Source organism: Solanum verrucosum, unplaced genomic scaffold, assembly GCF_900185275.1.
Source record: "Solanum verrucosum unplaced genomic scaffold, falcon-dt-bn FXZP01000183.1, whole genome shotgun sequence".
Taxonomy (NCBI): Eukaryota; Viridiplantae; Streptophyta; class Magnoliopsida; order Solanales; family Solanaceae; genus Solanum; species Solanum verrucosum.
Window position 1 is genome coordinate 4,480,476 of NW_026020430.1, and position 23,731 is coordinate 4,504,206.

A 23,731-nucleotide genomic window follows, 5' to 3' on the forward strand; every position below is an offset into this window, starting at 1 on the left:
TTTGTCTACTTGCTAGTGTGTACCAAATCAGGGAAACAAAGAAATGTCGAACTTGTTCTCGTCCCGGTAAAATGAGCCACCCGTGATAGTCAGATCGGTTTGCTCATTCATTAGTAAAAGCTAGCTTTGTAAGCTAAATAAGCAGGGTGCTATGCTTGGACGTAGATCGATCATGATGTGAATGACTTTTTTGTAATGTAATGTAAATGTAATAGAAGCTAAATAAGCAGGGTGCTATGCTTGGACGTAGATCGATCATGATGTGAATGACTTTTTTGTAATGTAATGTAAATGTAATAGAAGAGACGGAATCCAATTATCAATGCCTCTCCCTTTTCAACAAAGGTGATATGAGTTCCCGATTTCAATTGTTTGTGCCCTTCTGATGCGAGGATTAAATTCACTTACTAATTATGGGTTATTATTTGTAATAATCTTCAAGTGATTTTGAAATGTAAAAACTGGGTTCTTAACATTAAAAAATTGAACTTACAAAAATGAAAAAGAATAAAGGTCCATAGGAATCATGTAGTGTTGATCATCCATTCTTAACCAATGAGGTATGGATAAGGGATAACGTTTTATTATTTTATAACCAATCACAAGCTCCCACGTAAGAGTCATCCAACTTCAGAACCACAAATTTTGTCTGCCAGCAAAAAATTTAAAAAATCCTCATGTTCATGTTTGAATCTTAGTTATATTCCTGTCTGACCTAAGTGTAACAATATTTGCAAAATGGCTACTGCAGCTTCCACCATGGCTAGCCAGCTGAAGAGCAGCTTTGCTTCGTCTTTAACCAGAGGTCACGGCCTTGTTACTCCCAAAGGCATTTCTGGTGCACCTTTCAAGATTTTCCCTTCAACAAGAAAGTCTTGCTTCACCGTTAAGGCTGTCCAAGCTGATAAAGTAAGATACCAAATCACCACTTTTCTTACTATCATGTTCTTGATTTTCAATATTTTCTTTGTGTTTTTCGAAAATCAGAAATTTTAACTAGGAGATTCAGAAAATATGATAAAATGTCACATATGAAATCCAAACATATACAATTTCAGATTTTTTTATGCTTAATTATAAGTTAAATATCAAGTATTCCGGCTATATGCACAATATGATTTTTCTATAAAGTAGATTCAATTGAAACCCTTTTAAACCACGTAGCTCCACCCCTTTTGCATCTTATAAGTTTCCTAATTACAATTTTTGGTGGGAAAAATTGTTGATAGTGAGATTTAAACACATGAGCACTTAAGGCTCTTTCAAGACATCTAAAACCACTAGGCTACAACACTTTTTTTGTCAAGGGTGTCTAAAATATGTTATTTAATCACTTCGTATATCATTTTACTTATATATACGATATTATTTCCCGACGAAGGGTGTCAAGTAGCTACGCCCCTGCCACCATGCATGATACAATTTTTCAACAATAGAATTCAATTGAACCCTCTTCGAATCATGTACATGTGCCAGACTTTGCTTAATTGACTCCCAATAATTTTAACTAATTCATGTCCTGATCTTCTTTGGTTATGCAGCCTACTTTCCAAGTGATTCAACCCCTAAATGGTGACCCTTTCATTGGAAGTCTTGAAACTCCAGTAACCTCAAGCCCATTGATTGCATGGTACCTCTCCAACTTGCCTGCCTACCGGACTGCGGTGAACCCGCTTCTCCGGGGAGTTGAAGTGGGCCTGGCCCATGGATTCTTACTAGTTGGGCCTTTTGTAAAGGCTGGTCCATTAAGAAACACAGCTTATGCAGGTAAAGCCCAATTCCTAGTTTCAATTTTTACACATAGAGTTTGAGTTCTATATGCTGTTAACTAACATGTTACTACAAGTAGGGGCGGAAGGGGATTCTGAACCCCCTTTGTCGAAAAATTACACTTTATATATAAGGTCAATTTTTTTATGTATATATAATAGATGACGAACTCGACCGATTGTATGCAGGGGGAGCTGGTTCATTGGCAGCAGCAGGACTTGTAGTGATCCTTAGCATGTGTTTGACAATTTATGGAATTTCATCATTCAAAGAAGGAGATCCATCAACAGCACCAGCATTGACATTGACTGGCAGGAAAAAAGTGCCAGATCAATTGCAAACTGCAGATGGATGGGCTAAATTCACTGGTGGATTCTTTTTTGGTGGAATTTCTGGTGTCACCTGGGCTTATTTCCTCCTTTATGTCCTTGATCTTCCTTACTTTGTTAAGTAAATTTCTTTACTATTATATATGAATGTTAAATTGGATATATCAAAGTTGTATATCGAACCGCTGATCTCTTGGAGGAGTGTAATGAATGTTTACTTTAAATGCTAGCATATCCGCACATTTCGTTCTTGATTCTAATTCTTGCCTCCGGCTCTAGTTTAGTGGTGATCGCGCAATGCATAATGTGTGTAATGTGTTGGGTGCATGTCTCGGCTAATCTTGAGCTTGTCTTGGTTATATAAAAAAGAAAAAAAAAAAGTGATTTCTAGTACTCAAGGGCGTGATCTAGTGGTCAATGAAGTGGTTGAGAGTCATGAGATTTCAGGTTCAAATCTAAGATGATTCTTTCCATCTAGTTGAGGTGTGCGAAAGTTGGTCCAGACATCATGGTTATCAAAAAAGAAGAAGTTGGTTTCTCCAAATCAACCAGTTCAAGTTGGATTGTTTAGTCTAAAGACTAAATGGATTGCTGTTTACGAAATACAAATTTGGCTTGAAATTGGTTTATATGCATGTCAAAAATGGAATCAAATATAAGATACATGTCTTACATATAAATTGTTTTAATTTAATCAACGGAAAATGGTCACCTTTGAACTATTGGAAATAAAATATCATCCATTTGGTTTTTGGTTCAAAAATGCCTCAAAACTATTAAAAACATAACAAAAATGCACTTGCCGTTAGCAAACTGGTTCAACTATGCTCCTATCCCGTTAAGGGGAAGGCGTGGGAGCCAAAACACCTTACATGGCTCGACTCTCACACGCCTTTCAATAAAAAAATTTAACACCCTTTACTATAAGGCGTGTGAGAGGGTCACGCTTTTACCCTTTTGGTTTGTTTTGATTTTTGTTACCCTTTTGGAATATATAATGAAATTTTTTTTTCCTTTAGGCTCTCGACTCTACAAAATTGCTTGAGTGACAAATTCTCATATTAACAAAAAATATTCGACTATCAGCTGATTTGCGCAACTCAACTAGTAACGATACCGAAGTCCAAAAGTACTTAATCCCTTTTCAATTTTAATTTGTATCTCTTAATGTAAAACTAGTCAATTTGGTGTAAATAGGGATTTTTTTTTAAAATTTTTTTTAGGACAAAGGAAACCCACCATGGCTATATTTTGGGTGTGCATAGTGTAAAACCCCTGCTTTTATGCAATATAGCTCACAAACCACACACAAGAGAGTAACCCGCACTAGACAAGCCTGGTGCGACGAACTTGACCCAGACAAACCCCTTGCTTTCGCTGACAAGAGGTTTCAAACTTGAGCCGAAGGGTGTAAATAGGGACATTCTTTCCCTGTTCTTTTAACAAAAATCAAGTTAGCTATGAATGATCCATTCTTGACCAATGCAGTTCGGATAAGAGATAATGTTTCAAAACTGACCAATAAGAAGCTCCCACGTAAGAGTTTCATCCATCCTAAGAACCACCAATCTGTAAACCCAAAAGATTTTCTTTGCCAGTCATTAACAAGACTTGTCTGCATCTTTTGTTATATTCTAACTAACTGATCAAACAAACAGAGCCAAACAATATTTTCTAAAATGGCTACTGCAGCATCCACAATGGCTAGCCAGTTGAAGAGCAGCTTTGCTTCGTCTTTAACCAGAGGTCACGGCCTTGTTACTCCCAAAGGCATTTCTGGTGCACCTTTTAAGATTTTCCCTTCAACAAGAAAGTCTTGCTTCACCGTCAAGGCTGTCCAAGCTGATAAAGTAAGATAACTAATCATCACTCTTCTTATTATCATGTTCTTGAATTTGACAACTTTTTTTTGAGAGAAATTATAATGTTCAGATCAGTTTGTACATGCCTCAACTAACTCAGCCGGGAGTCGAATCAGTAGATTTTATATTTGTGTCAAATAGATTCACTTAATATGTTCAATAATCTATTCAGAACCTAGTAACCAAAATACTAAGTTATTGTTTAGATCCCATAAATTTAAAAAAACTGTAATGTATCGAGTAATTCTGTCCACTGAGGCTCGGACAAATGGGAAAAAATCACCTATAGTTTGGATTTCTGTGTGTTTTCTTTAGATAAGTGGCGGAGCTTAAAATTCTAATGAAAATTATTTAAATGCCACACCTAGAATTCAAACTTGCAATCTAAAATCAAGTTTCAAGAGCATGCCTTAATCTAATAGGGAGCGTAGAGTTTCTAAGCGCAACTATATATGGAACTAACCTTTTTTTAATCATCTTTTGCCATTACACAAAAAGTTTCACTTGTGTAGAGGAAATTCAGTAATTTAATTCTTTGGCTAGTGACAGAGCAAGGAATCCTGAAAGGGGATTTGAAAAAAAAAAATCAAATGCCATACCTAAAGCTTATCTTATAAGAAAAAAATTTCTAACAAAAATGTAAATTTTGGTTTGTTGGATCTGATTATTACTCAATAACTGTCCTTTGCTTTGTGTTGTTTTTCTTGATTCTGCAGCCAACTTTCCAAGTGATTCAGCCCCTTAATGGTGACCCTTTCATTGGAAGTCTTGAAACTCCAGTCACCTCAAGTCCATTGATTGCATGGTACCTCTCCAACTTGCCTGCCTACCGGACCGCGGTGAACCCACTTCTCCGGGGAGTAGAAGTGGGCCTGGCCCATGGATTCTTACTAGTTGGCCCATTCGTAAAGGCTGGTCCGTTAAGAAACACAGACTATGCAGGTAAAGTCAGACTTTAGAATTTTAACTTGATGAGTTTAATCTGTATAACTCGCGGTTGATTCACACCATAGATGTCCCTAGTTTTTAAGAGTTGTGCAAATAGACAAAACATTAAACTGTCATCTAACATCTACAAAATTTTAGACCATGGTCTAAAAAGGTCATTTCTTTCGAAATGTATGTGTACACATATGTATCTAAGTTCTGTGTCGAAAATATTGTTACTATTGTTGCAGGGGGAGCTGGTTCTTTGGCAGCAGCAGGACTTGTTGTGATTCTTAGTATGTGTTTGACAATTTATGGAATTTCATCATTCAAAGAAGGAGATCCATCAACAGCACCAGCATTAACATTGACTGGCAGGAAAAAAGTGCCAGATCAATTGCAAACTGCAGATGGATGGGCTAAATTCACTGGTGGATTCTTTTTTGGTGGAATTTCTGGTGTCACTTGGGCTTATTTCCTCCTATATGTTCTTGATCTTCCTTACTTTGTTAAGTAAATTTCTTTAATTGATGTAACTATTTTGAATGTTAAATTGGATATGAAAGATGTATATTGAACTACTAAGCTCTTGGAGGAGTGCAATTTAACTCGTTGTAACGAGTTACTTGTCTTATTCTTTATAACTTGTAGTTATCTTTAGTGACCTTTTAAATGACTTGACTGTATATAAAATTCTTACATTTTTCAAGTCAGCATGACTCTGAGTCGAAGAAATCGAGCTGATTGGGTACATGCTAGAATAATCTTTTAAAAGGGAGTCATATAACTAAAAGAATATTTGTAAAGAACGATTGAACTCATAAAAAATGCAGATGTCTTACCTTTTCTTTAGAATATTATCTTTAATTGTTACTCACTCTATTTAAATTCTATCATAGCCTTTTACAAGTAAGCAAATTAATCCAAATCCAAAAAAAATGAACAGTTCAACCAAATATTTCTCTCTCTCCATGCAAATCATGCATTAAAATACTTTACCTCCAAATTGAGGATACACATAACACATGTATAAAACCTCAGGGCCTGTAGATTACTTTTTTCAGTCATTGTAAACATTACTAGAAAACAAATACATAACTACTCATTTCAGCTTTAGAGCACAGCCATGGCACCTTCAGAGTATGTAGATTATTACATTTTAACGTTATTGTAAAGAATATTTATATGAATTATGTTGCTTATAAAGCAAGTGCAAGATATATTTATGACAAATATTTGCTGGTAATAAAAAAAAAATCGCGAGTTTCTCATGCTATAATCAGTTAAATTGGAGTGATAGAACTGATAGTATATGTATAGTTTGAATCCTTTGTTTTTTAGGCATTTTAATGTGTTAGCTTACTGGTTATGTACATGTTTAGAATGGTTGGCTGGCTTTGTTTTGAATTGTTACGAAATTTTATAGTTGGTAAAAGACATAACCTAAATGTATAATCCGGAGAATTTTAGTAGCTCAGTTGGTTGACTACCTGAACTTTCACCTTGTTGGTGAGGGAATTCCCTCCCTGATTTCCCCTTCCGCTACCCTTAATTTTTTGTTCATTTTTAAAATAACCTATATGTATAATCTTGCTTTTGCCATTTGCCAGAAACTCAGGCAGCAGTGGCAAGCACAGTGTAGTCGTGACAGCTCTAGACGGAGTCATAAATGTGAACTCACTCTTTACCATTGCCATTTTTGTGGGACTATCTCTTGCATCTCCAGGGCAAAAGAGCCTCAACAGTAGCGAACGTTGTCAGCCAGGGATTCTAACAGTAAAACAATTAGTGATCTTCGAGGTGCTTTCGTTCAGTTTCTTCCTCTTCTCATCACTAGTAGCACAGGCCATAAAACTCTCCCTCAATCTTCTCTATAGCGAAGATCTGTCTCATGGTTTCAGTGTTATTGTCAATGGTACACTCCTTAGAGCAGGAATGTTGATGACAGCCATTTCCTCTGTTCTGGGGTGCTTGTTTCTCATGGTTTCTATGTTGAATGTGATTGAGATCAAGACTGGGATGCTATTCTGTGGAGCTAAATCTACTATTCTATCAGTTACTTTCCTCATAATCCTCGTTTCTTCTGGTCTTTTGGTGTATATTTCTGCTGCATGGTATGCATTTATCCACGCAAACGTCCACCCCCATGAAAACAGGACTGCTTGATTTGTCAAGCTCTCTAATTCTATCAAATCCTATTTTGTTTTCTAATAACAGTGGTGTCTGGATTAGTTTGTGTGCACTTCAACTATTCTATCAAACATTTGCTACCTCACAGGAGCTTCATATCTTGTTTTTCATCTTTGGTCCAGTACGTCAAATCTACGGCTAAGTACAGACCCTTTGTAAGGGGACCTATTGTAATTGTTTAGGTGATGGACAGGGAAGTCATATGGAAGATTTTCCTTCTTGTTAAGATATGTAATATAGTAGTAATATATAGTTAATTTATCACGTCAATGCATAGTGCAGTGATTTTTAAGTAATACTACAACATACCTGGCCAGTGAAATCCCAGGTCTAGAGTGTACCAGACTTTACCACTATCTCGTGGAGTTAGTGAGGCTGTTTTAAGTAATAATCTACAGATTTTATTTGTTGTTGCAAGTTGCGGAAATGCAGAATTTTATTTTGGCATCATACCGTTTTTTTTTATCTTTTCTTTCATGCAACCTGGTAGTGTTAGTATACAAGACGCTGAACTAAGAAATATAGACGGAGAACATAGATATCTCAAAATGTATAAATTCGGAGAATTTTAGTAGCTCAATTGGTTGGCTACTCACCTTGTTAGTTACTTAAAAAAAACGAACGCCGTTGCCGGGGATCGAACCCGGGTCACCCGCGTGACAGGCGGGAATACTTACCACTATACTACAACGACTTTGTTGTCTGCTTATTTTATACAATGAAAGATATTGTTAATTTAATAGTAATAGATTGGGAATGAAAGGTGCTGAATTGGCCATCCTTTTTATCTAAATTGGTAAAGAAGAAAGGAAAACAAATATAGAGAAGAAGATATCCAGGATGGCTGCAACTCCCAACATTTACACCCAAAAGTTCCCAACAATTACAACTCAAAATTACATAGCCTCCAATATATCTTGTTTTATAAGTTTCCGAAAACAGAGCAGAAAATTGGTTTTAATAGTTGGAAACTCCAGCAGTAGCGACACAGCCTCAGCTATAGGCACAGATGAAACCTCACCTGTTGAAATTCCCCCTTCTATTATCTCTGCTCTTAACGTCGAAAAAGCTCTTCTTGGCATAGGTGCTTTCTTCCATTTCATTTATTTTTACAATTCACTTTTCTTATCACTAACATGACACTGCAAAAGTGTATTGAAATTAAACTTTGTTTTCGAAGATTTTAAATTTGATTTGTTCATCTGATTTTTTTTATTTTTGTCCTTCATTTGACTAATAAGTTACATTTTAGAATGCAGCAATAACAGACATAGATCACTATGGAATACTAGGACTTTCAAGAAAATGTTCATATGCTGAGGTCCACACAAAAGCATCTCTTTAATTTTGTTTTTCTCTCTTTTTCACCCATTAATTCATTTGATGTTTGTTCTTAGTGTTTGACTTGTATTCGTACAATATCTATATAGGTTCCAGTTGCGTACAAGAAAAAAGTTGAAGAAATTATGAATGAGGGATTGGTAGAAGAAGAGCTTAACAAGAAGCTTCAACTCCTAAAAGTATTAATTTCATTTCATTTCTATTAATAATAAACAAAGTTTTAGAGATTAATTTTTCTTTTGACATATATAGGAATCATATTCAATTTTGTCAACACCAGAGGAGAGAAGGCTGTATGATTGGAGTTTGGTAAGGAGCGAAGCACCGGATGATTACAAATGGCCATTTGAGGTTGATCCAACTCCGCCCTCTACGGGGACTCCTCCTCCTCAGGTACTACTCTTTTCTCCATCACTTAATTAATACTCCCTCCGTCTCATAAAGAATGGTTTAATTTAACTTGACACGAAGTTTAAAAAAATAAAAAAGACTTTTGAATCTTGTGGTCCTAAATTAAAGTTATGTCAAATGTATAAAATTACCCTTTAATCTTGTGGCTTTAAACATGCCACGTAGAAAACTGAAATTAAAAATATTACCAAAAAAAGAAAGAGGTCATTCTTTTTGAAACAAAATAAAAAGGAATGGAAGTCATTTTTTTTTTTGAAACGGAGGGAGTAATTATTATATCAAAACTCACTTAAATTTTTTTTTTTTTAAAAAAAGTCTATTGAAATAATATTTTCTTAATTACTTATCAAACATTAGAAAATAAGTAAGATAACATTTTCACCAAACATACTGTAAATTAATTATTCCTTCAGCCAGACCAGAAAATGATTATAACCTGAGTTATCAATAATACTTTACGTTTTTTAATTGTATATAAACATAATTACAGGAGCCAGAAGATGTGGAACCAACAATACTAGTGGGATATTTCTTTTTAGGTTGGTTTGTACTAGCTGCTGTCTTATCAATTGCCCTTAATCTCTAGAAAGAAAATTATATATGTTTATCATATAATATGCAAAATGATATTCATTTTCGTGTAACATATATACACTTAAACCTTCAATTGTTGCATTTTTATGAAATTCTATGTTTTTTTTTTGTATTTAAATTTTATACACTAATAATGTAATAATTATTTTGCATCATCAATGTAAATTTACCTTTTATCTTCCAACGCACACCAGGGGATTTTTCACATTCTCTTTCTCCAGGGGAGTTCTAATCTTCCAATTAGGATCCCCTCATTGTTAGTAGTTTTAAATTTATACCTATAGCTTAGTAGATGGACTTAATATTTGGAATAAGGCGAGAACTAAGTAGTATGCAATTATTTACTAGTATTAACTATTAACTACTTATTTCCAAAGAAAAGTGAAAGTTTGGGGGGATTTGAACGATTTGTAGTATCAAACTATCAATTAATAACATGTAACTTTCAACAATGTTAATTTAAACTGATAATTTATAGAAAGAGAAATCAAGATTGATTGTATTCACCAAGATTGTATGAATTATGTTGGGTAAATAGAAAATCCCATCTGGTAATGCTAGTATATCAGCTTATCAATCTTATACTACATTTAATCGTTTCTGAACCAAATTGAATGCATACCACTTTTATTCTTTCGATCTAAAAGTGTTACCTCAAATCAGTGACATTTACTCAAAAGTTGGTTAGTCTTAGGCTAAGTTTTTATATCTCAAATCTTCGTTACTAGCTCTTTTCCTATGTTTTGCACATTATAAATTTATAACTCAAATAAGTAAAATTAAAGATTTTAATGTTTGCAACCATTAGAAATCAATTAAGATGAAAGAACTTATAATGTATACAATCATAATACATGTTTTATTTCGTAAATATCCTTTGTTTAGGTCAAGTCGTCATGGATTTCAAAACCCGAGGTTTAGCCAGTCACGCAAACTTTAAACTCAAAGATCACGTAAACTCTTGATAAAACTTGTTCAAGTGTACATTGTTCTTCACTATAAACCAAGATGATAGTAGTATTTATAGTCCTGGGAAATTTTAAATTTAAAATAAAAAAGCTGGTCCACTGCTGACAGCTCATCACAACACTGTCATCCCTTAACAATAACTTGATTAGAATCTAAATTAAAGTATTAGATTGTTTTGCATAGCTTACATTGGAAGCTTTGAGAAAAGCTCTTGTTAACTTATGGCACCAATGCATAGTGCAGTGTGGAGTAATCATCAGATTTTATTTGTTGTTGCAAGTTGCAGAAATGCAGAATTTATTTTGGCATCATACCAGTATTTTTCAATCTTTTCTCCTTCTTTCTTTCTAAACTAGCAGAATCGTAGGACATCAAAAGGGGTTCATGCGACCTGGTATACAAGAGGCTGAACTAAGAAATATAGACGTAGAACATAGATATAGAATGACATATTTCAGAAGGAATGAGCAGATTTCTAGAACAGAGATAATATTCCATCCCAGTATTGTTTCTAATGAAGACAATTAAACTCAACAACCATACAAAGAAATAGAATCGTGACAATGTTATTCAGTTGAGGCTTTTGGATATCAATGTTTAGAATCATCTCAGCGGGTCTTGGTCTTCTGCTCGTGGACGTTGACAGCAGCACATATTTTCTTCCAGCAGTGGATCACTATGAGACTTGGTATCCAAACCCAGAAATGATTTGCAAAGACATAGTAAGCGTAGTAATAGAAGGGGCTTGTAGAAAAATTGTCGCCTTCCAAGACAGCTGTTATGAAGTATATAGCCGTGCCATAGAGCTGCCCCAAACAAATGGATAGTTGAAGTACGTGCCTGTATGCCTTCTTAGTAGCTATAGCATACCTGCCAATGCCAAAAGAACAATGAGGTCAAACTTGAATACATCTTCCTGCCCCGTCCATATACTTTTACTAGTAGTTTGGTTGAAAGGATTTAGTCAAAATGATCCCAGCATCAAATCCCAGAGGCAAAAAAATTCTTCCCAACTTTCCAAAGAGTTACCCGGTACATAGCTATACAGTTATCCAAGAAAAACAATCCGCATAATTAAATGCAGCATTTGGATGGTTGTATAAGAACAAATAATCCCCAATAATCTAATGTAGTGTTTGGTTGGCGCTATCAAAAAATACCGACATTAAATTACACGAGAATTAAGTAACTGTTACATTATATTCCTTGTATTATTACTTTATCAAAATTATATTCCCTGTATATTATTATTAGTTAAGTTATTCCTTGTATAATTAATGCTCACTGCAATACAATCCTTCATTGTTATTTCTCGCATAACATACGGTACATTATAAGTCCATGCATAACTAGAATGTGAACAAGCAACCCCTTAGGATAAGCACATTGATTCTGACAGTCTCAAGGTGCATGACAAGTTAATATCGCTTGAGAATGATACTTACACTGCAAGAAGGCATGCTGGCCCCTCTATGACAGCTGTGACCCCTTCAACACTAAGAACTGCAGCATCTCGGCCTACGTATCTTGAATCACCTTTGCTGTATTCTTTCCCTGCAATATATTGTTTGTGTTGGTACTTTTATAGGCCAAATTAGAAATATATCCTAATACAAAAGAACTGTTCTTGTTTGTAAGAAGACTTGCTAAATTGAGACTTACAGACTTCAGCAAGGTAAACGGGACTAGTCTTTTGGTAGAAATCTGGAGTAAAAACGAAATATCCCTCAAGGACCATGTGGGTTAGGCCCGTGAAAATCCACCAGCACATGAGTACCCTGTCAGTCTTTGATAATTTAGGAACAAACCCTAGCAAGGAAAAGAAGGAGAAATGAAGTTAGAAAACGAAACGTGGCCACAATGGAGAATGAAAAAGATGGACTTAGCATATAGAAATTTATAACACTAATGCAGCCGAAAATTATGTAGTATAGAACTAGATAGAAAAGACCAACATGATAGTAATTTATGTCCTCATTTATCATTCACTACTAAACTTTGAGTACATGAAACTAACACTTGGGGGCTGCATGAGCTTAATTGAGAAGTGAAATAATTGTCAAGACTGCTTGAAGTCCTGATTGAGGCATAGGATAAGCTGTACAACTCGACGTTTTAGGGTTCAATATCTTCTTTAATCCCATTCACAAGTCAGTAAAGTTGTGGGTTGACATTAACATCAAACTAGATTCTCTTTTTTATGGTCAAGACTGCCTGCAATTACAACAACATACCCATCGTAATCCCACAAGTGGGATATGGGGAAGGTAGGACGTAAGAAGACCTTATCCCTATTGTAGGGTAGAGATGCCGATTCGGATAGACCCTCGGGTCAAAAGAAGTGTAATCAGGATTGAAAGGAAAATAATGACAACAAAATAGAAAGACTCAATAGGTAGTAGTAAAAATGAAGAATAAGATACTAAGCAAATTACTATACAAGGAGAAGATGAGAAGAGGAGAATAAATCAGTCATGCAATAATCATTGAATAATTACCTGAGAATATCCACATGAACACCACAACCAGTAAGGATGAGATGCCATATACACCAACAATTTCTGACTGTGAGAGGAATAGGGGAACAAAACCAGGCAATTTTAGATCATGCGGGACGTAGGGGTGAGCTTCTCCCTGGCTTGCCATTTTTTCTCAGTGCCTGACTTGAGGACCCTTTCCTGTGATCTGCAATTCACAGAATGAGCAAAGTACATACATTAGAGAAGGTGTTACTCAATGAGCTACTCCACAATTTTCACATTCCCATCTAACTTCACTTGTAAGTATAAGTTGAACTCTAATTTGACGATCTATCAAAAATCAGACGGAAACTACCCTACAGCTATTAAACTTTTTTTAAGGAATCGGGGCACAAAAGGAAAATACAAGAATCATAGTGAAATCAGTGGAAGTGATCAATCAACTACGCCTCAACTACAAAATAGTTGGACTTGACTATGTGAAACCATTGTATCCGTTCCATTCTTTTCAACTGCATATTATTCTGATGAAGAAGGCAAATTAGGGATTCTCCAATGTGTATGGTAAAGGAGGAAAACAATTTCCTAGAAAGTATTTCACTAAAGAAGTTATTGGGCAACACTTCTCATGGAAAAAATTCCATCAAAAGAATTCACCTATGGCATAAAAAAATCATCTTTTAACAAATATCGCAACTCTTAATCCACATACTTGCTACAAACAACACTTGAACATTATTTTCAATAATTAAGAAATTTCATCAAATTCCCAAAACAAAACATAATTTGATTCTCACAATTATAACATGTTTGGCCAAACTTCTAAAATCAACTTATTTTGAAAAGTGTTTTCCAAAAAAAAGTACTTGTTGTGAGGAACAATTTGTGTTTGGCTAATAAAATTAAAAAACACTTTTGAGCAACAATTAAACACTTATTTTCTCCCAAAAGCTTGGCCAAACACCTCACTTTTTTCAAATAAACACTTATGGTCTCCCAAAAACATGGTCAAACAAGCTATTAACATCGATCCTCAATTAATATTTTCCACTCACCAACCAAACATCTGAAAAACTTTTCCAGGAAATAATTTCAAAACATTTCCCTTAATACCAAACACAACTAGGTCTCTAAATCAGGAAAACTAATGCTGGTGAAAAAAAAAAAAAGAGTAAAATTTTCAAAAGTAACAAAAAAAAAACCCTATAGTATATAAAAACGAAAATTAAGGTCAAAATCTCTAAAATTCCAATTCCCACAAATGACAGAAAACAAGATCCCTTTTTTACTTTCAGGCAAATGTAGCACAAAACAGAAGTACAAACAAAATATACTAGTAATTACCCTAAAGGAGGAGACTTTCACACTTCTCAGTCACTTTTATTCACATATAAACATTATAATGACTATTAAATCCAAAATTTACATAATTCTTGAAACATGCATATAAAGACATGAACTTTAGCACCCCATTTGGTTAAATCATTAAAATAGCTCAAAAAATCCATTAAAATACAGAAAATTACAAAAGGGTAACTCTTAAGAATTTTTCAGATCAGTGCGAGTTGACTTACCGGCGATGAAGAAGAAAAGGGAGAGAGTAGAGAAGCTGAGAGAGTAGAGCACTGAAATACAAATAAGTAAAGATTTGGAGTCACGTGAGAAAGGCACGTGACTCTGACAGTTCTGTTTGGATGGTAATGGGAAATAATTTTCTTTAGAAAAATTTTATAAATTATTTTTCTTTTTTTATGGAAATTAATTTTATAACATCATCTTGTTATAACCGCTAAAAAAATATTTGAACAAATAATATTGATAAAGAAGTTCTGCTGTATAGTTTAAAGTTATATTGTTGTGAAAGTAAGATAATGGCTGGTGGGACAAGGGAGTGCATACAAAGCCGATTTTGGGACCACTATTACTTAATTCACTTTTTATATTCGAAATTTAAGCTTTGTTTTTTTAATTTTTACAAAAAAAAATTAGAATCGTATCTAAAATATCAACGATAGATTCTATCGAATTCAATAATTTTGATTACTATATTAAAAATTATTAAAATTCATAAATTTTAAATTCTTATTTCGCATTGTAAATCTACTATCTGTGTGATTTCTTACTAAGCAATGTGTTCTATTTATGATTTTCAATATCTAAAAGAAAAGTGATATGTGTGAGCATGATTTTTTAGACATGTGTTATTATCACGTAGTTCAATTATTATGTCTTTTTGACCACCCAAAGGAACTAGTATTCTGACACTGGGGTGCTGCATGTTGCAAATGTGTTGATAAAAATATTTTTGTGCTTAATATATATATCTAGAAAGGGGTGCTAGCAACGGTTCATTAATTAATTTAACTCAGTCTTTATATTATTTTATATGTAGAAACATGCTCATAATTGTTTAGAGAACGGCTGGCTAGCGTTAGAGGAATTCTCTACAAAGATATCTAAATTGTGAAATTAAAGTATTCATCTGTTATGTGAAGATTTTGATGATCAATAATTCGAATCATGATTACTGAAGATCAAGGAGAAGAAGAGTACCATAAGTTTCAAATAAAATTCAAATATTTGGAATCTATGGTCAAATGCCTACTTAGACAATGGATTGATCCAAATCCTATATATCCGATGTCAAAAAATATCAAATTTGAATCTACAATTTCAAAAGTAAAGTATTTAAGCGCGTCGAACTCATAAAGTTTGAATCTTGAATGTTGAATCTGGCACAGATTCTATTTCATATAATAAGTGATGCACTAATAATTCAACAAGATCTCAATACCTCAAAATCAACACAAGGATACATTTTCGTAGAAATGTTCTTATGATATACTAAACACAGTAAAGAAAAACAAAGAAATGGCAGTCATCAACTTCGTACTTCATACATTTCTGAGAAACTACATAAATTACGCGTTTGAAGTATGCAGTTTTAACCAAACCATTGTAATTTACTATAGTCACGAAGTAAATATCAGATATGAGTAAGTTCTATCTTGTGTAGACTCGTAAAGGTAAGAGTTCTGTAAATGGCACCACACTAGGACTGCTCAAACTTATGAACTTCCACTCTGGATTAGGGAAGAATCAACCCTTGGAAAACAATAGTCCTATTGTCCAGGAGCCCCAGAATGAAATTGCTAATGTTGTAGTCGTCTTTGTTCAGCAAAACAACTTTGTCACGCGTGTTCCTCTACCACAATGTGTCTGGGCTCTCGTTGAGGACAAGTTAACAGCTGCAACTGCACATTTTCACCACTTCAGTCCTAAGAGTTCTATAGACAGGGGCGAGAAGGGAACCACCATGATGAACATGGATAAAAATTGCTGCTTCACGCCTGCTGCAAACTGTTGACTATAACAGGCCCACCATCCCTCTCACTTAACAAACCTCGCTTGGAACTTTTGCTAACGAATAAACCACTTTTCATCTCTTCCGTTTCTTCAAAAGTGATGCAGCTTGCAGAATAATCTTATCAACCTCATCAAGACCTGGTGTGTCGACATCTTTACCTGGTGATTTCTCTTTCCTCGAGTTAGAAGAGATTTGACGCAAATGCTCCTCGAAATCCTGTTCATCTCCATTACTTTGCACTGGAAACTTTTCAAACACATCCAAATATAGTGGTTCTTCAGCTTTCTCTTCATGCTCTTCCTCAGAGTCTGTCTCAAAAATATCTGAAAGATCTTCAGAATCTGAGCATATATCTGTATCTACCATGGAATCATTTTCTTCACCCTGTTCTTCATTTTCAACCATTATCCGTTTGAGCTTATCAGATGCCTCAAGTTGCTGATCTGAACGGTGTTCAGGGTGAAATTTCTCAAAGCCAACCTCTTGATTTTTGTCAGGAGCATCAGTTTCATTTTCAGCTTGCAACCGAAGCAGCTCAAGATCTTGCTCCAGGCGTGGAATGTATCTCTCAACAGCTCTTAAGGAATCTCTGTATTTAGATTTATCCAAGGCCTGTGTAAATGGGCAATAACAAAAATAAGAGCGCGAAAAAGTGGGAATGTACATAATAGCATACACAAAAGTTAGCAGACAGTAAGTGAACCTTTTTCCTGGAAAGAGTACTTCTTGGAGACATTATCTCAGTTGGTGGTTGAGAGTAATTCTTTCCCCTGTACATTATAATGGTGTCATCATCCTGGATATCAAGAACAATTCCACCACTTAATCTTGCAAGCTCTACAGCAATTTCCTTAACCTCCTCAGGAGAGAACGTTTTCACCACCACTTTCAGAGTTTGGTGCTTCTTCCAATGCAAATGCATATTAAGGATCACACCCTGGTATATCCCACGTCTTCCAACTGGTACATAATTCTTGCACTTCTCCCCCATTTTCAGGAAGTAGAAGTGTTCTTCTGGTGTCAATATTTCTGGGTCATGAGTAGCTTCCGATATCTCCTTAGGCTCAACCTTCCTAAGAGCTTCAACAAGCCTCTCCTCTTTCTTCCGTGCCTAGAAAGATGAAATTTTGCAATCCCTAAATACTTCAATTGTATTTGACAGTCAACATAAAGTAGGTGGCGCAACCCATCCATAATTGTGTTGGATCCCAAATTGCCATAAAGTAATAATCCAAAGAGCAATCTATTCTTTAGCATCTATTGGCAAGTAAATAAGTGAAGAAACTAATGTCACAACTATCAATAAAAACAGTTATAGATTTGCAAATGACACCACAATCAGCACAACTGAAATATCATTTTGATATGACTAGATTGCTACCGACAGTCCATTAAATTATTTAACCTCAACAAAGTCATATATTAGAAACACATAATTCTAGGTTCAGAAATGGCAAAGGGTAATACTTTCAGGAAACAAAAGATTAGAACAGGCATATCTAGATAACTAGTCCTTTCCCATAAACTTTAATTAGAATAAAACATATAAACAAAAAGACCCACAATCTCTAGGACGAGATGCAGATTTAACAGAAAACAGGAAAAGGTATAACCAAAGGATCTACATTAAAGATACAAACTAGTTGGGATCAAGACTTATTTGTTCTTACACTTGCATTAGATCCATATTTGTTAAGACATTCTTCTTAGGCACACTATAGACTTGAATGTCAGTGAAGGGGATATTAATATTATGAGTATTGGAATGAAATGATGCCAGATACAGTGAAATGGATATAGAAGATTCAAATAGCCGACCTTAATTAGGTAGAGATTGAGGTATAGCTTACTGATTCATTCAAAGGAAATACACAAGCTAAGACAATTTCAAGAGTTGTCAAACGCAAAAGAGTATGGTATTTCAAACAGATTGAAGCTACCAAAACCCGTGCAGCATAAGTAGTTCAAAGTTCAAACATCATCTATTTATCTTTACAACCGTGGAGTCAGGCCAGTTTGCGCATACCTCGACTAATTCCACAAGTACCTGTGACCTTCACCAGCATAGGTGCCGGTTTACTTCAAACATCATCTTACAAAACTTCCACTAGACTAAATAACATGCTACAAGAAAAGCATTACCTTCCTCAATTTAAAAAGGATTCTTTCTTCAGCTGTCATCCTTTGGAACTCTTTCTTCTTCTTCCACCTGAAGAACTTCAACCACTTCACAACCTGTCTTTTACCCTTCAGTTTCTTCCTCTTGATTTTATCTTCTTTAAACTCACCGGAACTCTCAGCAACAACATCATTACCACCGCCATTCGACGTTTCCCCTTCCCCAGCTTTGCCAGCCGTACAGTAATACCGGCCCGAATTTATCAATCCAAAATCCCATTTTTGTACGATTAAGCGTGGCCCAACTATGACTTCTCTTTCAAAAACCTTGCATACTGCATTAAATACACTAACATATCATCATGAGATTAGCACAATCACTTCAAATTAAACAGTTATCAGTGTAAATGCATGATTTTTGCAGAAACAAATTCAGAATTTGAAGAAATAGTACCTGGTTTGCTGGGGAACGGAATGGGGTAAAACGGGTTGGAAGATGAAACGGCAGCAGAAGAGATGTTGTAGCTGCCGTGATTTGCAGAGCGTCGCCGGAAAGAAGAAACCTCGCCGGAGCATTTTTCACACTTTCTGGTGACCGACGGGGAACTAGTCTCCGGGAATAGCTAAATGGGTCTAAATTGGATACTTAGCAAATGGACTTGGGCTAGTATGGTCTATTTTGAAGGCCCAAACCATCACTCGTGAATCTTTTAACAAATAGCCACTTTTAGCTCGGAGCTTTAAATTCTAAGACATTGTTAGGGTGTTTCACCTGTAAAACTTGAAACTACATGGTCGGAAACTGGTAAATACTACTTCTAATATTCTTTTACACATAATTTGCTTATACTAATTGTTAGGTGTGCTAAATTTAGCGCATAAAAATATAGCATGTTCATCTTGTTTAGATGATATTTATTAGCGAGTTATTTTGAATATAGCTTCAATTAGCTTATCTAAAAGTTTAAGCTAATTTGAATGGCATATCTATTCATTAAAAAGGTAAATAATCCAAGATTAAAGAAATATGACTTGTATTGCTTCTTTCAAAGGGTCACATACAAAAAAAGGATATATATACACAAGTAAGTATATACCCTTTTCTTTTTAATAAATTTCATGTTAATGAAAATCCGCCACCTTTCATCATTTGTCTAAATTCTTTAAAATCAACCATCCCATCACCATCCACGTCGACTTTCATGATCATCCTCTTACAATCTTCCAAAGTTTTTCCTTGTTTCAATCCTAATGATCCCAAAACGGACCTTAATTCTTCCACCGTTATATATCCATCTCCATTTTGATCAAACACGTTGAACGCTTCTCTCATATCCTCCTCTTCGTCCTTCTCATCCATGATTGACTTGTACAATGTCCCGAATTCATCTATATCGATATATCCATCTCCGTTTACGTCTATTTTTTCAATCATATGAACAAGTTCTTGTTCCTCAATGTTTATTCCCAAGCTTTGTAACGAATCGTTGAGCTCCTTTTTCGTTATCGTTCCATCTCCATTACGATCAAACATTTGGAAAATTCTATTTAGCTCTACGGGGTCCATTTCTTAGATGAAATTACAAAGAGAATGATGTAAAATAAACCCTTTGAAGGTTTTAGTATAAAAAGGATTTGGGTTTGGGATTGATGATGTTAAAAGAAGCATGAAAATGTGAGAGAAAATAACAAGGGAAATAATATTTCTGAGAAGATAGAAATAAATGGCTAAGGGGTTTAAATGGTGGAGGAAAATTAAGAAGGGTGATTTGAGGACCCCCACTAATTTCGTGGAATCAATGATATTCTTTTTAAGATATAAAAATAGACACAAGATTCAAGAATATCTAATTCCACATTTCTTGGTGACTTTATTAATTATTATTCCGTATCAACTATTAGTTAACATAAATTAGATTTGTTTCAAAATATTTGACGTTTTAAAAGGTACACTTTGTTCAAATCTAACTTTATTGCTCCAATTTAGTGGTGTATTAAATTTTTTGGAGATAGATAAATGATAGTCTAAGCAATCGAGAAATAGATAATATGGACCAATAAAAGCACCTTATATTATTTGTTGTACATAGATTATTATGTTGTTTTGTTGCCGTTTATCTGTTATTTTTGTTTTGATTGTTATTTCTTGTACTTCAGTTGCTTTTTTTTTTTAGATAACTTTGGATTGTTTTTCTTGAACCAAAGGTTTATCAAAACAACCTATCTATCTCTTAGATTGGAATAAGATTTGGGTACGTTTTACCATTCCTATACCTCACTTTGTGAGACTAGTGTTTATGTTTTTTTTTTTTAGTGATATGTTATTCTCGTTTTAATTTTTAATTGCTTAGTTTGATATAAATATCGGGTATGAGTAAGTAGTTACTCCGTTTGAGTAGGTGAGTTTGGACGGCATCTCTTGAAATATGTCATTGTGGAACTCATGTCTGTAGACGTGAGGTAAAGGTTTAGGACCACGTAAAATATAGTGGTGGGTATACTATACAAGTACTAGTATGCATCCAGCTAAATATAGGCTGGAGAAATTGATAGATTCAACAATATAAAGTCGTAATAAGTGGCCTTTCATTCATTGTAGGGACTCTTAAATCTGATTTTGAGTTACTCCGTTGTTCATGGCGGATGTGCTGCAAAGATTAAGGAGACCAGAGAATGCTGTCGAGGTGGCAAAATTGGCCCATGAAACATGACCGGCCAAACTCAAACAAAAAACAATGTTAGTTGTGTTGGTAGATATAGCGAAAACACTTTTAGGTGTGCAAGTGCCCATTGAATTAGTCGAGATGTGTACATGCTTGTATGTATGAGGGTGTGTTGCTCATGCCTAACTGCTAAAGACAGTAAGAGGCCATAAACCAATTGTCTATCCTGTTCAACATGGGTTAAAGGAACAAAAACCAGAAGCATCAAACTTGTTAATCCAGAAATTTTGGAAATCTAATTTCATTAACTAACAGCTACTACATTCTGCATTCACCGTCCACTGCATTTCACTTGGCGTGGAAGCCATAAATCTGATAGATAGGTTAGTTCCAATAATTAGGTCGTTGTTGACTTGTCTGCAATGCATACCGACTAAAAAAGATCTATCCAACTTTATCATATTGGCTTCCCAAGTTCTATCTTTTAAGATAGTCTTTACATACTGAATGGGAGAGGAGAGAAGAGGGTGCACAACTGACCATCAATAAACAACTGGTCTGTTGCACAAGGTAATTCTTATCGGAGATAGAAATGTATAGTAATGTGATCAAACTGTGTGTCCTCCAAGATCAAATTGTCAAGTATATAGGAATTGAAATCCCATTGCTTGCGAAAACAAAGATATGATTGGTTTTGGATAGTGCTTGCTTGCTCCAAGTATTCAGAAACACAGAAAAGAATACAGCAGCACGGAAATATATAAGCACAAGAACAAGATGCCAAGTAAATGGGAAACTCAATGAAAAATATGCAAGCATAATACAAATTGCTATGTTTAAACAGGTCATGAGATGTGCCAGTGCAATTTTTTCTTGCAAGCTTGTGTTATCGGATTGAGTTGACAAACTCCAGCCAAGAAGCTCGCCATTTTTATTTCCCAATTCTACCTTTTTATCACCTCATCCTTTACACATGTACTACAATTACTACTAAAGAGCTTTATGTGAATGAACACTAAAACGTGGAACTTTGAAGACTTTCTGGCTACTGATATTGAATTTGCTAGTTCGAGCTTCTTGACTTACCCACTGAACTATAAAGTTTACATTCTTCCAAATAAGTCTAAGTGCCTTTATATTCGTGATCTGAACATATGAAAATCTAAGTTGTACCATGAAGATACGGCTCAGTGAAAAGGAGGCTGGTCTAATAGAAGTAAAACGAAACATTTCGAAGGTATATAGACACAAGTACGAGTAAAGAAGGACTAGGGAAGAAATGTCTACATTCATTACAGAGAGAACTATGTAGTGAACACATGGCTAAAAGAACGCATGCAATTGCAATAGACAATGAGTACAAGAATAGCTATGCTTAATGCAATGATAAATATATTTTAAGGTTGATGCTCTCAAGTAGTAAGTTCTGCGTACACTCTACCCTTCCCAGACCCCAATTGTGGGATTACACGGGGTAAGTGTTGTTGCTCTCAAGTAGTATTTCAAGAAAGTAGGCAGACAGGCCAAAATATATTAGTACTCTGATTCAGGTTCATAAAAAAGGGTGTTTATATTTTTTGCCCTTTACTTCATAAAATTTATTACTTTACCAAAACAAAAAACAAAAGAAAGTTCAGAAAGGAAATTTGATGCATGACATTTTTGTGACAGTATGGCAATAGATGAACGTCTAACAGCAGAAACAGATACAGGTCTAAGCCTTATTGCAGAAGTGATGGGAATACTGGAGAATAATAGAAGAAAACATACATCTAGAGCTAACACATGACAATGCTCATAACCTCAAACAAACAGAAAGCTGGCAGAATGTTAGGCAAGGTTAGCAACTGATTGGCCGCCTACTATCCAGTTCTCAGAATGAATTTAGTATGAGCAATGATACTCTGTTACCTTTCTTAAGCATGTCGCATAAAATCTCTTTAGCTGGGATAGTTCCTTGTCCCTAAGGTCCCGATTAGAATCCTAACCCTCCCAATTACGAAAGGGTTTTTTATTTGATCTCAGACATGGCACCACATGTCTTCCTGCTATGGGGTGTGACTAGAATCCTTGCAAACTGAAACAGGAGAATTTCCTCACAATAGAATGAATTTGTGTTACTTTAGAAGGTCAGGGACATAATTTACTCAGTAAATAGTAGATTGTATGTGCCTATAACTAAACGTAATGAATTCTTGTTGCTTTAAAGAGTCAGGGACATAATCTACTCAGTAAATAGTAGATTGTACGTGCCTATAACTAAACATAACGAATTCTTGCTGCTTTAGAGGGTCAGGCACATAATCTACTCAGTAAATACTAGCTTATACACTACAACTAAATAGAGGCACTTCCAGTAGCACCTGATGTTTAGTTGCAGCTAACCGCGACAACGCTCAAGAATTCTTGTTTCTTTAGAAGGTCAGGGACGTAGTATACTCAGTAAATAGCACTCTAGCTAATACATTACAATTAGTTTTCTTTATAGGCACATCCAGTGGTATGCAATCTTTAGTTGCAGGTGGTCTGACGATCAATGGTCAAGAAAGGCGATGATATTTTCCACCTCTCACCAAATTTAGTCGTAGCCATATTTCTCAAGTCAGTAACACATTTTTACAAAGGCATGAACATGAATTTCAGACTATGTGATTGCAGAGGAATTACAAGTTCACAACAACAATTATGCCTTAATCACTAATTAGTTGGG

At 35.0% G+C, this 23,731-nt stretch overlaps 7 protein-coding genes, 1 long non-coding RNA gene and 1 other non-coding gene across 10 annotated transcripts; 4 read left to right on the top strand and 5 right to left on the bottom strand.

The window, feature by feature from the left end:
- Positions 1-633: 633 nt before the first annotated feature.
- Positions 634-2,359, top strand: LOC125808077 (photosystem I reaction center subunit XI, chloroplastic). The gene is made up of 3 exons (XM_049487864.1): positions 634-909; positions 1,542-1,767; positions 1,959-2,359. Exons 1-3 carry the CDS (start codon positions 739-741, stop codon positions 2,222-2,224), a joined length of 663 nt encoding a protein of 220 aa, XP_049343821.1. The 5' UTR covers positions 634-738; the 3' UTR covers positions 2,225-2,359.
- On the bottom strand, positions 1,948-5,471 carry LOC125808078 (uncharacterized). Its single transcript, XR_007441678.1, has 2 exons — positions 5,354-5,471; positions 1,948-2,172 (listed from the first exon to the last, which is right to left on the bottom strand). It is a non-coding gene; the product is annotated as an uncharacterized LOC125808078 (long non-coding RNA).
- Positions 3,701-5,428, top strand: LOC125808076 (photosystem I reaction center subunit XI, chloroplastic-like). Its single transcript, XM_049487863.1, has 3 exons — positions 3,701-3,949; positions 4,678-4,903; positions 5,140-5,428. Exons 1-3 carry the CDS (start codon positions 3,779-3,781, stop codon positions 5,403-5,405), a joined length of 663 nt encoding a protein of 220 aa, XP_049343820.1. The 5' UTR covers positions 3,701-3,778; the 3' UTR covers positions 5,406-5,428.
- A 543-nt stretch (positions 5,472-6,014) lies between the features above and the next one.
- On the top strand, positions 6,015-7,054 carry LOC125807784 (uncharacterized). Its single transcript, XM_049487522.1, has 2 exons — positions 6,015-6,028; positions 6,499-7,054. Exons 1-2 carry the CDS (start codon positions 6,015-6,017, stop codon positions 7,052-7,054), a joined length of 570 nt encoding a protein of 189 aa, XP_049343479.1.
- A 646-nt stretch (positions 7,055-7,700) lies between these two features.
- TRNAD-GUC (transfer RNA aspartic acid (anticodon GUC)) lies at positions 7,701-7,772 on the bottom strand. Its single transcript has one exon. It is a non-coding gene; the product is annotated as a tRNA-Asp (tRNA).
- A 106-nt stretch (positions 7,773-7,878) lies between these two features.
- Positions 7,879-9,596, top strand: LOC125807522 (NAD(P)H-quinone oxidoreductase subunit U, chloroplastic). The gene is made up of 5 exons (XM_049487246.1): positions 7,879-8,162; positions 8,338-8,399; positions 8,509-8,598; positions 8,672-8,812; positions 9,321-9,596. The coding sequence occupies exons 1-5, from the start codon at positions 7,919-7,921 to the stop codon at positions 9,414-9,416; spliced, it is 633 nt and encodes a 210-aa protein (XP_049343203.1). The 5' UTR covers positions 7,879-7,918; the 3' UTR covers positions 9,417-9,596.
- Positions 9,597-10,831: 1,235 nt separating this feature from the next.
- Positions 10,832-14,559, bottom strand: LOC125807524 (probable 3-beta-hydroxysteroid-Delta(8),Delta(7)-isomerase). The gene is made up of 5 exons (XM_049487247.1): positions 14,448-14,559; positions 12,892-13,078; positions 12,056-12,202; positions 11,839-11,947; positions 10,832-11,263 (listed from the first exon to the last, which is right to left on the bottom strand). Exons 2-5 carry the CDS (start codon positions 13,037-13,039, stop codon positions 11,002-11,004), a joined length of 666 nt encoding a protein of 221 aa, XP_049343204.1. The 5' UTR covers positions 13,040-13,078; positions 14,448-14,559; the 3' UTR covers positions 10,832-11,001.
- Positions 14,560-15,744: 1,185 nt separating this feature from the next.
- On the bottom strand, positions 15,745-18,978 carry LOC125807924 (uncharacterized CRM domain-containing protein At3g25440, chloroplastic). Of its 2 annotated transcripts, none has more exons than XM_049487675.1 (4): positions 18,813-18,978; positions 18,383-18,707; positions 16,944-17,351; positions 15,745-16,852 (listed from the first exon to the last, which is right to left on the bottom strand). In XM_049487675.1, exons 1-4 carry the CDS (start codon positions 18,932-18,934, stop codon positions 16,313-16,315), a joined length of 1,395 nt encoding a protein of 464 aa, XP_049343632.1. In that variant the 5' UTR covers positions 18,935-18,978; the 3' UTR covers positions 15,745-16,312. The 2 variants fall into 2 exon arrangements, with proteins under 2 accessions (XP_049343632.1, XP_049343633.1); XM_049487676.1 differs by having other exon boundaries at positions 18,383-18,693; positions 18,813-18,964.
- Positions 18,979-19,472: 494 nt separating this feature from the next.
- Positions 19,473-20,001, bottom strand: LOC125807829 (calmodulin-like protein 3). Its single transcript, XM_049487560.1, has one exon. It carries the CDS (start codon positions 19,923-19,925, stop codon positions 19,476-19,478), a length of 450 nt encoding a protein of 149 aa, XP_049343517.1. The 5' UTR covers positions 19,926-20,001; the 3' UTR covers positions 19,473-19,475.
- Positions 20,002-23,731: the final 3,730 nt, after the last annotated feature.

Bases quoted from the DNA above. Each gene is read 5' to 3' on its own strand.
- LOC125808077 (XM_049487864.1), top strand. From the start codon at position 739: ATGGCTACTGCAGCTTCCACCATGGCTAGCCAGCTGAAGAGCAGCTTT. The intron at 910-1,541 runs GTAAGATACCAA...TTGGTTATGCAG, and splicing joins AGGCTGTCCAAGCTGATAAA to CCTACTTTCCAAGTGATTCA. The intron at 1,768-1,958 runs GTAAAGCCCAAT...GATTGTATGCAG, and splicing joins AAGAAACACAGCTTATGCAG to GGGGAGCTGGTTCATTGGCA.
- LOC125808076 (XM_049487863.1), top strand. From the start codon at position 3,779: ATGGCTACTGCAGCATCCACAATGGCTAGCCAGTTGAAGAGCAGCTTT. The intron at 3,950-4,677 runs GTAAGATAACTA...TTGATTCTGCAG, and splicing joins AGGCTGTCCAAGCTGATAAA to CCAACTTTCCAAGTGATTCA. The intron at 4,904-5,139 runs GTAAAGTCAGAC...CTATTGTTGCAG, and splicing joins AAGAAACACAGACTATGCAG to GGGGAGCTGGTTCTTTGGCA.
- LOC125807522 (XM_049487246.1), top strand. From the start codon at position 7,919: ATGGCTGCAACTCCCAACATTTACACCCAAAAGTTCCCAACAATTACA. The intron at 8,163-8,337 runs GTGCTTTCTTCC...TTTAGAATGCAG, and splicing joins AAAAGCTCTTCTTGGCATAG to CAATAACAGACATAGATCAC. The intron at 8,813-9,320 runs GTACTACTCTTT...ACATAATTACAG, and splicing joins CGGGGACTCCTCCTCCTCAG to GAGCCAGAAGATGTGGAACC.
- LOC125807524 (XM_049487247.1), bottom strand. From the start codon at position 13,039: ATGGCAAGCCAGGGAGAAGCTCACCCCTACGTCCCGCATGATCTAAAA. The intron at 12,203-12,891 runs GTAATTATTCAA...TTTCCTTGCTAG, and splicing joins GTTCATGTGGATATTCTCAG to GGTTTGTTCCTAAATTATCA. The intron at 11,264-11,838 runs GTAAGTATCATT...TGGCATTGGCAG, and splicing joins CCAGCATGCCTTCTTGCAGT to GTATGCTATAGCTACTAAGA.
- LOC125807924 (XM_049487675.1), bottom strand. From the start codon at position 18,934: ATGCTCCGGCGAGGTTTCTTCTTTCCGGCGACGCTCTGCAAATCACGG. The intron at 17,352-18,382 runs GTAATGCTTTTC...TCATCTTTCTAG, and splicing joins TCCTTTTTAAATTGAGGAAG to GCACGGAAGAAAGAGGAGAG. The intron at 16,853-16,943 runs GTTCACTTACTG...CCATTTACACAG, and splicing joins GTACTCTTTCCAGGAAAAAG to GCCTTGGATAAATCTAAATA.
- LOC125807829 (XM_049487560.1), bottom strand. From the start codon at position 19,925: ATGGACCCCGTAGAGCTAAATAGAATTTTCCAAATGTTTGATCGTAAT.